The sequence below is a fragment of the Bolinopsis microptera genome, chromosome 12 (genome assembly GCF_026151205.1).
Source record: "Bolinopsis microptera isolate Bmic1 chromosome 12, MBARI_Bmic_1.0, whole genome shotgun sequence".
Classification (NCBI taxonomy): domain Eukaryota; kingdom Metazoa; phylum Ctenophora; class Tentaculata; order Lobata; family Bolinopsidae; genus Bolinopsis; species Bolinopsis microptera.
The window spans coordinates 13,653,429-13,670,277 of NC_087083.1; the positions used below are offsets into that span (position 1 = coordinate 13,653,429).

A 16,849-nucleotide genomic window follows, 5' to 3' on the forward strand; every position below is an offset into this window, starting at 1 on the left:
TGTACCAGGATAATGAAAAACATTTACCTGAAGGAAGCGTTTTGAGAAAAGTAAAATAGCATTTAAATTGATTGAAAATGAAATAAGGTCCACCATAAATCAGTACATAACCAGAGTTGTCACCATAGATTAAAATGACAGAAAGAAACAAACTGTACTTATTTGATATAATTTCACCATCTTAAACACTACTCAAAAACAATACTATATTCCAAGATAAAAATATAAAGAGTATAAAAATCGATCCACATGTATTTACAAGTCGATTAGTCAGTTACAGTTACATCTCAAAGGTCGACAGTCAAATTGACGAAATACATACAATAATATATCAAACATAAAAACAATGAGATCTGTTAAATCGTAAATTCTAACCCAATCTCATCTACACATCTTATTATAACACAGTTACACAGATTAGTAATAATCAAGCTGCACCATCAATAGAGCATTTGTTCATTATTATGTCTCAAAGTCCACTGTCGTTCATGTCCAAGTTTGATAAAGCTCTAATGTCTCGTGTTTCACTGTTTCCAGGTAAGTGGGTATCGTTGCTATGGAAACCGCTGCTAGTGCTGCTGGTTGACGTTGAAACGTGGTTGGTACTCAAGGACCTGTTTCGTAGCAAACTCCTGAAAAAATTAGTTAAATAATTGTAACAAATGTAAGTAAGAATGTTAAGCACGTGAAGAAACACGCGAGATTTTGTAAGCAGACACCGGACAAGAGCCTGGAAGAGGATGCCGTAGGCATTATCGGTCAGGAAGGAGGTAACACGGAGACGGAACCCAGCCAGGATACAAACCACAGTGCAAAATGGAGGACGTCTACGTCTGCAAACTTTAGATCTCACGCAGATCCACCAGAACCGGTAGTTATTAAAACTCGATTAAAACTACCTAAGGCCAATGATATTAGGTGGGACAAGATTGATCAAGACCTCGGTCTAATTGGTCTCCAGTTCACTACACACAGCGACCCTAGTAAGGGTTTGGAGTTACTTGAGAACACCACCTATGATTACCTCGAGTTGATATGCGAAGTTGGTTCAACAAATATTATACCATCGAAGAAAAAACCGAGACTTGATGCTGAGTGCAGACATGGTTGAGGGAAATGAAGAAAGAGAGTAGAAAGGAATGGAAGAGAGTATGCGACTCGAATGATGATGAACAGGTTAAAAGACAGAAGATTTCTTACCTGAAACTAGTACGACTTCATAACAAAGCAAGAAAGACCGCCCAGAAGAAAGAAAGGAAAAAGATGAAAGAGAATAGCTCCAAACTCTTTAGAAAAAACCCTTCTGAGTATGGTAAGAAACTGCTCACGAAGGAAGAGACTAAAGATAAAGAGCCTGAGTTCGACAGTGAAGAAGCATCTAAGTTCTTTGAAAAGGAGTACAAAGATGATGACCGAGAGCGTGAATATGTAAACCCCACAGGACTGAAAGACCTTGACAAACCTGATTGGATCTGCAGTACAGCGCCACCCACATGGGATGAATTCCACCTAAAGCTTAAGTCAAGGAGAAATAAGTCAGCACCTGGGTCAAATGGTGTCAACTACCTGATCTACAAGAAGTGTCGAACTTTCAGTCACCATCTACACCATCTGATATGCAGGATTTGGAAAACAGGAGTTGTCCCCCCACAGTGGAAGGTGGGAGTGAGTACATTAATTCCTAAAACGGATGATCTAAAAGATCCTGGCAAGTTCCGTAACATCACACTCCAAAACTGTAGTGGGAAGCTGTTCTTTGCCATCTGGGGAGACCGTGTACTTGAGCACATGACACGAAATCTGTTCATTGACACCTCAGTGCAGAAAGGTTTCATGAAGAAAACCCCTGGTTGCCTAGAACACACTCAAGCCCTCCTTGAAGAGATTAAAGATGCTAAAAGCCACAGAAGACAAGTCCACGTGATCTGGATTGACCTTATGAATGCGTATGGGAGAGTCCCGCACAGCCTTATTATTTATGCCCTACGCCGGTACCACCTACCTGAAAGCTTCATTAAGCTTATAATTGAGTATTATGGAAGCCTCAGTGTCCTAGTTAAGTGCAGGAAATGGACATCCAGAACATTCTGGTATGAGCTAGGCCTGTTCCAGGGAGACCCACTGTCCGTGATCCTGTTCCTTATAGTATTCAACATCCTACTGGAACTTCTAGCTGTACTGTGCAGTCAAGTTGGGTACGAGCCAAGCTTCAGTGATAGCAAGACCTCAAAGAAAGCATTTGCTGATGACCTAACCCTGCTGTCGAAGAGCGAGAAGGAGATGAAGAAGATGTTGAAGGTAGTAGAAGAGTTCCTGGACTGGTCGAAGAAAATGAAGGCTAAACCATCGAAGTGCCTGTCTATGTCTATGAAGTGTACTGGAGGAAAGTACAATACCTATGATGCAGAGTTTGTACTAAGCGAACAACAGGTGCCGTCCATTATCCAAGCACCAATGAAGTTCCTAGGAATGTACATGTATGTAGATCTTGAGGTGAAGGAAATTCGGTCCATGATTAAGAAGAAGTTAGAGGACCTTTTGGAAACAACATCTAATGATGAAATCACTGGTCCAATGAAGGCGTGGGTGTATAACCACCTCATCATTAGTAAGATGTCATGGGGGTTTACTGTTTATAACCTACCCATCACATTTGTGAGAGAGCTTGAGGCACTGTGTAACAGATACCTTAAGAAGTGGCTAGGGATTGCGCATCCTTGTACCACCACCGTCCTCTACAGGAGTAGAGACCAGAAAGGATTGCAGCTGAAAAACATCTGCACTGAGTACAAAGTCATCCAACTTATTAAGGGACACCAACTTTGTAACTCAAGTGACCCCTACATCAAAAAAGTGTACTCTAACCATAAGGCTATTGCAGACACACAGAAGATGTGGTCTTATCCCAAAGAGCTGAAAGACCGTCAGCGCCAACTTTACTTCCAAGAGTTAGTTGGAAAACCTGCAGTTGGTACAACTGGCCTCGGGTATGGGACAAGATATGAGGACACATCAGAGAGGAAACTGCTAACCAACATGGTGAGGACCTTTGATGAAGAGACACTTATTTGTTCACTTTTTGACAAAAAGCGGCAAAACCTCTTTCTCACATGGGAAAATACAATGACATTTGACACCACGTGGAATAACCTGATCTATCAACTTAGTCCGGAACTGTTAAAGTTTCATGTCAATGCCATCCATGACACTGCGTCAACACCTAGCAACCTAAAGCTTTGGAATAAAGCCGTTTCAGGAAACTGTAAACTCTGCAGCAAACAAGGGACACTCAATCATATCCTCACGTTCTGCAAGGTTGCACTGAGACAGGGACGTTTCAACTGGCGCCATGATCAGGTCCTACGTGAAATCATGAAGACTGTTTCATCACAGATTGAAGAGTTTAATTCCGACATCGCCAAGGAATCGAAGAGGGCACCGTCGGTCTTTCACAAGGCAGGCAATAAGCGCGAGAAGGTTACCTTAGCTGACCCAACTCATCATAAGACCAAAAGATATTTCTTTTCAGATGCCAACGACTGGAAGATAATATTTGATGAGGATGAGAGACAGAGGAACTTCCCGCAGCACATTGCAGCTACACCACTAAGACCTGATGTAGTGATCTATTCAGATAAAGCAAAGAAGGTTTATCTAATGGAGCTGACTTGTGGAAATGAGCAGAACTTTGCTGATCAAGAGAAGCGAAAGATGAAGAGATATCAGCAGCTGACAGAAGAGATAGAAGCCAACGGATGGGCTTGCAAGCTCCAGACAGTAGAAGTGGGAGCTCGAGGCATTTACAACTATAGCCTCCCAACCTTTATGAACCACCTGAACGTAAACAACAAAGAGAAGAAGAAGGCCTGCATGAAGATCGCTGAGATCAGCCTGAGGGCATCGTATACCATCTATTTGTCCAGAAACAATACCATATGGACAGATGATTGGGAGTTAGTCAAGAGACCAGTAATAGCATAGTAGGAGCGTAGAATGTTTGGGCCCAGAAAAACATGTTTAATACCGCTATGAACCCGTCATAAGCCGGGGACTACTATGAAAATGATGATGCTGTGTTGTTGAAAGACCTTCGACCAATCAAAGATGTACCTCATCACGCCAAGCAGTTATGCTTGTAGGTGAATATACACTTATAGAGTACAACAACTTTATAACACTCCTCAAATAAGTTGACTGAGACCTGTCAAGGATTTTAGATAACATTCTACCAACAGCTGGAAACCCTCATTTTCTATTGATATTACTAAAATTAAAAAAATATTCTAAGTGCTAAATATTCTAAATATTCTAAATATTCTAAGTACTTAGTCTTACCCTCGTTTTTTCTTGTGAGCAGCGTTTTCACTGAGTGACCGGTATATTCGCTCCTTCACTGTCTCTTCTACTGTTGCAAAATCACATGGTACCTGTCATATGAATATTGGTTAGCAAAAAGTTTCCAATTTAAATCTATATAAGGGGTCGTTCACATATTACGTAATCACTTTTTGGACAATTTTTAACCCCCTCAGCTGATTACGTAATATGTGAACTCGACCCCTAATTATTAAACAAAAGTGGAACAGGCTAATTCTTGCGGCTGTATTTGCAGAGTTGTATAGGGTTAACTTCTGCCTGCTCTGCAATTAGGTACTACAAACCTGTCAAACTAATTAAGTTATTAGGTACTATAACAAACCTGTTCAACTAGACTTTTAACAGAGTCTACAGCATCACAAGCTATCTTCACCACGTCCTGTCCATATCCATACTTGTTTGTCTCCCTAGAGGGGGAGTCACGTGTTATGGAAATAACCAAACTAGCCAATCACTAGTCGTCTGTTGGACATTATGGACAATCGATCACTGGTTAACTGTTGGACATTATGGACAATCGATCACTGGTTAACTGTTGGACATTATGGACAATCGATCACTGGTTAACTGTTGGACATTATGGACAATCGATCACTAATCGTCTGTTGGACATTATGGACAATCGATCACTGGTTAACTGTTGGACATTATGGACAATCGATCACTAATCGTCTGTTGGACATTATGGACAATCGATCACTGGTTAACTGTTGGACATTATGGACAATCGATCACTAATCGTCTGTTGGACATTATGGACAATCGATCACTGGTCAACTGTTGGACATTATGGACAATCGATCAATGGTCAACTGTTGGACATTATGGACAATCGATCAATGGTCAACTGTTGGACATTATGGACAATCGATCAATGGTCAACTGTTGGACCAATCATGAACCAGATAATTCAATTAAGTACAAATTTGAAGCGGTGTTATTACCAGAAACGAGCGTTTAAATTCCATAAAACAAAACATTTAAACCCGTAAAACACAAACCTCTTGAATTTGAGGGACTCCATGGTCCGTTTGAGTTGCTGTAGCGAGGCTGCTGACTCAGGGCAGTTTATTATCAGTTCAGTAAGTCTCGCTTGTAGCTGGGCTATCACCTTGCTCCGTTCTAACACTTGTATTTGTAGCTCACACAACTGAGATGAAGGAACTGTTATTTGTTATTTAAGAAATAATGAAACGACCAAATATTTGTTATTTTATCACATTGACCCAATACAACTGTTAATCTACGCAGAGTTTGTGAATCTTTAATCTTCGTTTATCTTAAGAATGTGCGCCGCGCGTTGACAGTTGAGGAAATTAAATATCGGAGGGGGTCAGTGATTACCACCACCCCCTCACTTTATTTTGTAAAAAAGTGATACAAAACAATCTGGTAATCACCCATGATGTTGCAGCTGGCAGCAAAGATCACTAATATTCACTATTAACTACATATTTGGCATTACATATAATTATATTTAAATCGGGAAATGACCCAGAAAACCTCATATCACGAATATCAGCTCAGCAATTAATTGTGCTTTTTTTTCCTTACGTGGTAGTCACCCTGTGATCGTCTCAAATATTTCTTTATGTCAAACCCCATCTCTCAGTTTCACTTTCACTCAATCACTTTCACTTTCGATTTGCCTACAGTATTGTGTGTCGTTGTGATTTGTGTCAAACGTGCTACAATTAAGTAGTCCCATTACCCTAGTATTGCTGTACAATTTCTACATAATTAAGGAAATAGTTAACATTAATAATGTTGATGGAGATGATACAAGAGTATTTATCCTCTTATATATTCTCTAAAATACCTCACATGATAATTATAATAAAAACTGCTCAAAAATAGTTTGCGAAATCTACAAGATATTAAAGTATCAAGACAATTAAAATGTCACAGTAAATAGAAATAACTGGCAAGTATAGTTATGCGAAATAGCTTTTATGTTTGAAGCCAGTTTTATAGCAAGTTAATCAAAATTCATGCATGTCTTAATTATATCAATATTTTATATTTTCATAATTTTATATAATGGGAATTTTTGATCTACCCAGAAATTGCACGAAGTTTCTAACAGATTGATTTTGTTGGATTTTTTGGGATCCATATGTTGCAAGTATACTACATAGTATCTAATTTTAAACAGAATATAAACAGAATATAAACAGAATACAGAATACAAAATATCGGTATAATTCCACTTGGTAGACAAAACGAAAATGTAATAGTACTGACGCAACACTTGTAGCCGTAATAGCTTCTGCTGATTAGATACTCAAAATAAACTTTCAAAAATTTCTTCCACTCCACAATAACACACATGTCTGTTAAGAAATAAAGCTATTTTCTATCGCGGTAAGATTAAAACAGTTCCAAAGTATAAAAGAGAGCAGAGTTGAGTCTGTACGAGTAGTACCAGTTACAGGGAAAATACTCCCGCCAATCAGAACGCAGGAAACGTAGCACGTGATTCCAACTAGCCAATCGAAAACGTCGACAAATGAAAGTTGTGGGTTGTAATTGATTGAGTTGCTTATACTGGTGCTAGAATATCTGCATAGTAAAACACCCAACTATAATGTATAGAAACTCTTCAAATTTACGATTCGATTCCAGCTGTCTCATCAGTTTTTGAAAAGAAAAGAAGAAACTTATTCATCCAACATGAGGTTCAGAATCCAGATAACAGTTGATAGTTTAAACAACGAACTAACCAAACCTAAATGAACGCTTCAAGTGTCATACAGTGTAAGTAAACTGTAATTATATTACCATGTAACTTGTAACTGTAAGCTTGCCGAACAATACAGGAAATGAACTTGAGAGCTTAACGTGTCGGAACGCTAATTACGAGCATATTACGCTAATTACGCTAATTATGAGCACATAATTATCGTCTCAATATCATAGTTTAGCGAACATCGTGTTATGTTGTGTTTAGATCTGATTGAAATTCACGATTTTGGAAAGTAGTTTTATTTTTAAGATCGATGTGCTAAGATCGAGGTGCTACAGTTGAGGTGCATAAATTATGTGATGAAACACTTTGTGGCTTGATTAGATAATTTTCCCAGCAAATTTCAGAGGAAACAGTGAAGCATAACACTGCTATGCTTTGCGCTTTTACTGGAAACGTGAGTTGGTTTTAATGAATATCTAAAAAGTGAATCGGTTATTTTTTTCAGCGGCCAGGTAGCGCAGTTGGTTAGAACGCCTGTCTTACAATCGTTAGGTTGCGAGTTCGAAACCCACTGACTGCCTGGTCGCGGGGTGAGCGTCGTCGACACTCGACGTTCAGCTAAGGATCATGAGTGGTCTATGCAGCCCCCCGGTCTACTCAGCCGAATACTCGAGAAATCGGGTGTGAGGGTTAAATGAGGAGCTGCAATTTGCAGCAAAGTCTCGGACGAAGAAAGTATGGTACACACTACCTTAACCGTCACTGGCCAAAAAGATCCTTCGGCTTCCTGTAATTGGCTGGTTGCACTTGTGTAACATTGTGGCTGTTGGAATACACCGAAGTAAAATAAGTGTCTAGATAAAAAAATTTACAAAAAGGTTAGCGATGGGGATTAACAACTAAAAAGAACAATAATATCACATATTTTCAGAGTTATAGTTATACGTACACCGAACACTGAACAGTACATCACTTCAACAGAGAGAGTATAGAATTAGGTGAGGGCAATTAAAGTGGGGTAGTAACTGAAGTGTACCTTAGAGCGAGCTGTATAAAGGGGACCAGGAAATAAGGGACCCAGCTAATTGTAGTGGGCTACCACGTGACACAAACCAACCAATCAGTGCAGAGTATCAGGAGCACGTGACACAAACCAACCAATCAGTGCAGAGTATCAGAAGCACGTGCCACAAACCAACCAATCAGTGCAGAGTATCAGAAGCACGTGCCACAAACCAACCAATCAGTGCAGAGTATCAGAAGCACGTGACACAAACCAACCAAGCAGTGCAGAGTATCAGGAGCACGTGCCACAAACCAACCAATCAGTGCGGAGTATCAGGAGCAATGAGCATGCACCATATATCTTAATCTCAAGCTATTATTCCAATTCTTCCCAATTTAATTGAAAATAAATACTGAAGAAAATAAACTGGCCAAGTGAGAGTAGGTCCCGAACTATAAAAGAGAACAATTTAACTGCTTAAAGATAATAAATTCTATAATCTACGTTGATAAAGTGCTGATTCTCTTTATATGCTATGCTGTAATTGAACAGTAGCCTACAGATAAGATGCAAACCTTTCTCGGTGACACAAAATACGAAACAAATAATGGTGCCAGGAAAAGTGGAAATGTTTAGGATTAAATATTGCAGAGGGGTCGGGCCACACATTCAATGATGAACAGTCAGTGGCGTAATACGTTGCCGAAAAAAGCGCCCCCTGTTGGCGCCCCCTCCCCTTTTGGCGCCCCTCCCTAAAATTGGACAAATTAGGTGATTTTAGAGGATACGCCGGTAAAATCTTTAAAAAAGTGTGTTTCTAGAGCACGGCGGGGTCAGCGGGGCCCTTCGTTACGCCACTGGATCAGGATGAACTCCAAAGTTAAACCTTAATTAATGAAGAAGAAGAAGCTTAACAAGGACTATACAGTTTGGCCCAACGTTAAAATAAACGACTTCAAATTAACGAAACGATCACAACGGATCACGATGGTATTAAGTTTCAAAATTACATCGTCTACATGGTTTACAATATGATACGGTGCTCAAACGACGTGGGGTAGCCTCCAACTCCCTCAATCATTGTTTTGTAATTCAAGAGAGGAATCTAGGACAATACATGTAATAAAGAGCGGTAAACGTACGATCAACAACAATTATACTGGTTTAGGGTATCAACTAACAGGTAAGCGACTAAAAAATGTACGTTGCGAACTAATAATCTTTAATTAATGATACTAATAATCTTTAATTTAAGGATGCGAAAAATTACAGAAAACACTTAAAAAACGCGCACAGTATTACTGCTTTCTACTGTTTCCTAGTTTATTAACATAGTCCAGTGTCCACATGATGTTATTGTCAGTAAGAATACTGGGATTCAAACATCTCCGACTAGCTGTTTAAACCACGTGACCAAAATACAGGTGTCTGATTGGCTGTTCAAACAAAAGTGTTGTCCTGGACAAGAGAAAACGAGAAAGGAGAAACAAAAGAAAAGACTAATAAAATTAATTTAGATACAAAGCAACACTCTATCACATGTATCACCGAGTGACGATTGTTACACTACGCTAGACTTAGTCAGGGAGATGATATCTGGATATCACAAATATTCTGGTATTTCTGGGGTATTAGCCAGGGAAGTGTCGTCATGTAATAAAACCCATCCAATTAGAGTCATGTACTAGTATTGACAAACTAACCAACCAGAGAGCTGTATTCAATCCAAACTAACCAACCAGAGAGCTGTATTCAATCAAAACTAACCAATCAGAGAGCTGTATTCAATCCAAACTAAACAATCAGACAATAGTAATTTTCAAACTAACCACGATTTACGAACCCAACAGGACGCATCACAAAGGTAAAGTACGTCAAAGTGCTGACATATGTCACAAGGATACGGCACAGTGTTTAACCCATGTGTTTCAGATGTACACAAGTAGATACGTCGCAAATGGAAATTTTTAACTTTAATTTTGGAATTAAACACTGTAATTACAAAGAGTTCAACGTTTTACCTGAGATTCTACATCTATACATTCTACATTTGAAATTCTACACCTTAACTTAACATGATACTTAAAACAGTTAATTAGAGTATTATTTAAAAATAATGACTTTAATTTTTGAAATCGGGAGCTCAGGAAACGAAAACAGACAAATAAAAAATGGTAAACCACACAGATATATATATATATAAGAGAGGGCTAACAACAACTCAACAATTTCAACAAATCAACACCCCCCGCGGTGAAAGGTCAGTCACTCCGTTAAATGTGTGTTAAATTGATAGGCGTGAGGGACGTGTGAAGTTCAGGGCAAAGTTCTGGGTTATCAGAGCACGTGACTAGCTTAAAGATCACGTGACTAATATCACGTGACTTAAAGCTTAAAAAGTATTCATCACACAACCAATCATAACACAGTGTCGGTAACATACCAGACAATTAAACTTTAGAAGTGCGAGGAGCGTGTGTTCACAGAACAAAGAAAATTTCTCACCTGAATAAGTCACACACTTAAACATAGCCCAATAAAACTGCATGCCCAGGTCAGATGTGAAGCAACCGTCTTATCAGAATACTGCAATAACATCACGTGACACAAATCAAAGAATCATAATATAGTTTTTGACTCAGGGAAAGGTTGTCAATGACACGCACTTTTTCATGCTATCCTGAAAAGGCCGATTATTGACGTTCCATACCCGTTTACGTAGATAACTTTATCCGTAGTACTAATAATGAAAAAGTAAACAGCAAACAGCAAACAGCAAACAATGACACAGATGTCACCACATGCACCCAGTGAAGATGGAATTTGTTATCTAGAAAAAGAAACTAGATCGAGACTACTCCCGGTCATGAATACCAACTTTATGGGGACTTGAGCATCACACACAAATGAAGTCACACACAATATTGGCGAAGAACTGTTAGGAATTTCAACAATGGTCAATGAAGAATCAAATGATTTCGTATCTTAAACTGTTTTTTGAGACACGAACGTCGAATTGTAATTAAAAAAGTGACTGATAGACAAATACGGGAATCCAATAAAAAGGAATCAGATCAATTAACTTAAATTAATAAATAAAATCAATGAACAGAAAAATTGGAAATTTTATTGGGAGGAGATCCCCATTATTCTGATAAAAGACATCGTTTAGCCGATTAACTTCTAGCAGTAACCAACAAAATTCTTGAATCGCTGTCGAAATAAATGTGGACAACTTGCACCACCACAACTTGCACCACCACTAAATAATGTTGACATCAATAATATACATTTTTTAAAACAACAAAAATAAATACCTTACAAGACATATTTATGTGGATCATAATTCTGGGGATCGGAATTATGGGGGAACGAAAATATGGGGATTTTTTTCAGAAATCCCCAAATTTCGTACCCCAAATTAAATTGTCGCATTTTCACGCTAAATTATTTCAGAGAAATCAAAATCAGTTTTTGATGGAATTTTTAAAAATCGTGAAAAACTAAATGTCAGTGTCGATTTAAGGTTGTCCGTTTTGAAGGATAAACATGCAAGATGGATTGTAGAAATATTTGATAAGTTTCATACAGATCGTGGTAAAACTATCATTAAAAACGGATTTAGGAAATCAGCTATAACTGAGGCAATTGAAATGTTAGAATTTTCGGAGCAGGATCCATTTGTTTAACAACAATGTTTAGCTGTTCAAGTTATTCCATAAGGGTGAAAATTGCATGTCTTCCTTATTCTATTTTGTACTTAATGTTTTTCTAGTGTGAAACTAGTCGTTGTTATAGAAGTCTATATAAAATTATATGTGAGATAATTTTGAATCTGACGCACATTTTTCACGTAACACTGAAAAACCAGTATTTTCTATTCAGTAATTTTTATACTAAGTAACTTTCTTTTTACCTGAGATATGCGTATCCTTGTCTCACAAAACACGTAAAACAAATTATTTGACAAATTCACCTCAAATTAGCCCTATTTAAGCCAATTACATAAAAATTAATGTGTGGGATTTTGAAATGGCGGCCACAATTTTGGTAGTACGAAAATATGGGGATTTTTTCCAAAAATCCCCAAATTTCGTACCATATAAATATGTCTCGTAAGGTACATCGAATAAATAACAAAATTTTAAAAACCACAAACCTTGTCCTTGAAATACTTGTTGGCATCGGGGGGCGCGAACAAATTCGTCTCATTTGATCGTTTGATCTGATTCGAACACCACTTTACGACCTGCAATAGTGATTAACCGTAATATTAGTATTTGTAGTTAACTATTAAGTATACGGATATGATTTGTTTAACGAAGTTAACGCTAAGTTCTCTATTAATTCTATATAGTTCTCTATTATAATTTAAACACATATAACGACCTAACCTGTATAACTATAAACAGGTTCATCAACTTCTTCCTACCGTGCTGGTACGATTTTATCTTATCTTTATTTTGTCATAGGGGTCGTTCACATATTACATAATCAATATCTTAGCAATTTAGACCCCCTCCCCCCTCCGTAATCAACCGTAATCAAGACCCAGCCCGTAATTATGGCCTTACCCCCGCCCCCCCGCCCCCCCCCCCCCCCCCCTTTTTTTACGTTTTTCCCTGGAAACACTTTTCTTTACGTTTGATGCTACCTTGATCATAATGAGCCGAAATCATTGTTATTATATCCGGCCAATCACCCTCTAAACTACTTACTATAGTCGCGTCGGATATCCGATCAATTTCTAATTTTTTCACTATCAGAGTGAAATTGAGTGGAATTTGGATTAAAATGTTGCCAAATTGTTACTATTCTAAAGGGTAAAAATAAAATTTTGATTATGTAATTAACAACCAACCACCCCCCCCCCCCCCCCCCGTAATCAACCGTAAGCATTTGGAAACCCTCCCCCCCCTGGCCCCCTCGGCTGATGATGTAATATGTGAACGACCCCATATTAAACACAGCTCATGTTACACACAGCTCATATTACACACAGCTTTAAAGAATATAATCGACATTATGCAGTGTGTGTTACATTTATATTGTGAGAGCTAGCGCGTAAGGTTGTAAATAACGTGGTTGCCTTTTTTATTTGTATTGTCACTTTGTCTAATTCACAACGATGATGAAAATTCAGTTTGCGTTTTTGTTATACATTGTCTCGATTTTTTGGTATAGAAATATTTAATATTATGTTATATAGTTATATGGAACAAATGAAACAGAGTTCAAATTGCAAGTTCAACTTCAAGTTTCGTACTATTACTATTGTAATTAAACTAAAGCAATATTATGTTATATACCGCCGTTATTCAATAGCTAGACAGTTATTGAATTCGATGTTTGATTTTCTTTGGCTTTTCGCTATTGTTGACAATAATATTGAAGGAAAAATAAAACTAAAAGCACTATTATTAAATTGTCGCCAATGTGCGTGCAACTGCACGGGACTTATCAGTTGTGAGTTGTAACAGGTCTTCTTAAATTCAAAACTTAAATTCAACCTGCCTGTTTCGGTCTAGTAATCTATTTTATCACGACGTGTTTTCATCCATCTTTACACTCGCATTGATACTTCTATTATACAAAACTCACGATCAATTCCCCATCAGATAATTTATGGCTTCACATTCTTGGCTCCTCCGTAAAGAGATTGAGGGAACTGGTAAACAGATTGTGGAAAGATTTTGTCAAAGCATTAATAGAAGGTATGGGGCTACAGGTCCTATCATGATACCTCCAATTCCAGTTTCAAAATTTATAGAAAAGCCCCCCGAAGATCAAGTTTTACAAGGACAGGATGGTTATGAAGCGGAGGTTGAGGTTTTCAGAAGTTTTGAGGAGTTAAATCTAAGAAACGGTATAGTTGTTCATAATCTGGACTATACACATGAGCAGTACTCAGCATTCCGTTCTGAACATGACTGTAACATGAAGAAGTGTAAAAAGAAACCGAAGAAACACGATTGTCACCAAAAACAAAAATACAACGTAGATGGTGAGACTGACTTCGTTGTTATGTGTGATAACTTTGTAGCAGTGTTCGAAGTGAAAGGCACGACATCTGAAGATCACAGTAGACTGAAAGGTTATCAGGAGGACGCTCAAAGGCAAAGGACGATGATTGTGGACCTCATCAGGGCAGTAGGATTCTCATTGGACGTGTACGAGTTTACAGTGTTCAGCAACATATCCAGACTAGAAGTAGGCGAGCCATATATATCAGATCATAAAGATCTGTTGTTTAGTGAGGATTTAGAGGACTTTACTCACTGGTTTGACACTAAGATAACCCCACCGGTCATTAATGAAGATGTTACGATCAGTCATATGGAAACTGTTAGAAGGTGTCTTCTTGGGTTGTGGTGTATGAATCAAAAGAACGAATATGAGTTGTCTGATTGCAGTCTGTCTAAATGCATCATAGATACTGATAGGAAACTGAAAAAAGCGCTAGTTACACAACAGTCATTAGATTTAGACAAAGCGAAACAAGAAGGCTACTCTAAAGAAGGAAGAGTAAGAAATATCTGGAAAATACAGAAATTGTAGAAGCACCAGAACTCTTCAAAAAATACCTTGATATAAGCTGCCTTACAAAAGCTCAGCGACAAGTGTTTGAAAGCAATGAGAGATTCCTGTGGGTAGAGGGCCCCGCTGGTGCAGGAAAAACAATCGTTATGATAGGTAAGATTATTCAGCTTGCTCTGACTACACCACCAGAGAAAAGGATACTTTTAATACTTCCAGGTAGAAGTGGGATCAACAGGTATCCAGCACTAAGTCGTCACCTTGTATTGCTGAAGAAGATTACAACATGTAGCGTGATATTGTACAGGTACAGTGTCAGTAAAGGGGATGGTAATATTGATGATAAATTGGATGAAGCACACACATCGTTATCACAACAACTGTCCGACTGTGACAGTAAAATCATTATACTGCATTTAAGGAAGGGTTTAGGAAAATGTATGTACACCTTCTTGGAGACATTCGAATACGTTTTTATAGACGATTATCAAATGCTACACGATCTAACTATCGCTGACGTTAACATTAACAGAGATCATAATATTATATCTGAGGGACTATTTCCTTTAGTGAAGAACAGTGCAACAAACAACATTAGACTGTGGATATTATGCGATAAAGGACAATCACATGGCCACGTTCTTAATTTTAAGACTCCGTGTGAAACTGAATTAAGAAGTCATTTTGTCGACTCAGAATTAATCCTTGTCAATCTGAGAAATACTTTCGAGATTTCTATCGTGTTATTAATAATCAGAAAACACATCGAGAAGAAAGCTTTAATGGCTGGAACAATTTCTGAAATTTCGCCACAACAAGAGAGAGGTCATTTTCTTCGTGGCACAAAACCAGCCATCTACCTTCTGAAAGCTGACGATGCACCTACATTGGGCAATATTCTGACTAAAGAACTGGATATATTAACATTAAGTGCATTAAGTGGACCTGACAGTAGGCTTGAGAACAAGGATATCGCAGTACTATTTGATCATGCACATGATGTATCTGATAAAACTGAGACATACAAGTACATCGATACTGTTAACAGTGTTTTGGAGACATTCAATACCAAAGACGATAAGATAGCATTTCACTATCCGACAACTTGTATGTCAGCAGAGTGGCCAGCTGTTATCTGTATCCACAACTATACTATTTATAGATCATCATACATTAATCCGTTCTTCTTATATTTAGCACTCTCCCGAGCGAGAGTGCATTTAACAGTGATTATGTACAATTCCAACCCGAACGCTTGGAAATCTGGTGATTCACTTTTAAAGGAACTGAAAGAACGACGCGATGTGTGTAGAGTAATTGAAGTGGGAGAGGATGTCATGTCCACCCAACAAGCAGGAACAAGTGGTGAAGTTGAAGATCAAGCTATGAAGGAGAGGAGAAAAATGTGATACCGTATATTACGAAAAACGAGAACATTAATCTTACGACATGATCTGTATTAATATGTTCAATCAAACTCCGTGGGAATTACACATCAAGAAGAAGATTGAGGAATCTGCTGATACAATTATTATCACTGAATCTGTTAATTTTCTATCAATTTACCCAGCTAACCAATCAGATGCAGAAGTCCACTACTCAAACATGATAACGAAGCAGAATGCAGGAAATCCACATTAAGTATTATAAGTATATATAATTATACTGCTATTTTTGGTGATATTATATTAATTACTGAATAGTGTCAACTGAGCACCACGTTTAATTCTTACTAATTTTGATTTAAAATATTTTGTGTCAGAAAGTTTAATACTAAATTGCTTATGTATAATTGTTTTTTAATTCTTTTTTGTTATATCGAATTAAGAGTGATCAGTATAGAACTCCGTAGTAAGAATAAGGGAATATACGAATAAGTAATAAGCCACGTAACAGAATAAACAAACTAATCATGAAACAAATAATCATGAGGAGTACTGTGCGAATAACACGTGACCAACCTCAGCTTGAAGAGCTGTTCTCTCGTGGATCAGTGACATATCAACTGATCTGATAAAGTCAGTCTCTTTAACTGAAGAGGAAATGTCCTCGCCTTCATCCCCCACCATTCCTATAAGATATGATTAGAAAATACTTAGGGTTTGGGTTTGGGTTTGGGTTTGGGTTAGGGTTAGGGTTAGGATAAGGGTTAGGGTTAGGGTTAGGGTGATGGTTAGGGTTAGGGCGCCGCCCTAAAGTCTCACGCCCTAGAGTCTTACGCCCTAGAGTCCCGGACCCAG

At 38.1% G+C, this 16,849-nt stretch overlaps 1 protein-coding gene across 1 annotated transcript; it reads right to left on the reverse strand.

The window, feature by feature from the left end:
• Window positions 1-63: 63 nt before the first annotated feature.
• On the reverse strand, window positions 64-16,678 carry LOC134824637 (uncharacterized). The gene is made up of 6 exons (XM_063836599.1): window positions 16,571-16,678; window positions 12,232-12,321; window positions 5,379-5,527; window positions 4,700-4,784; window positions 4,336-4,427; window positions 64-632 (listed from the first exon to the last, which is right to left on the reverse strand). Exons 1-6 carry the CDS (start codon window positions 16,676-16,678, stop codon window positions 470-472), a joined length of 687 nt encoding a protein of 228 aa, XP_063692669.1. The 3' UTR covers window positions 64-469.
• Window positions 16,679-16,849: the final 171 nt, after the last annotated feature.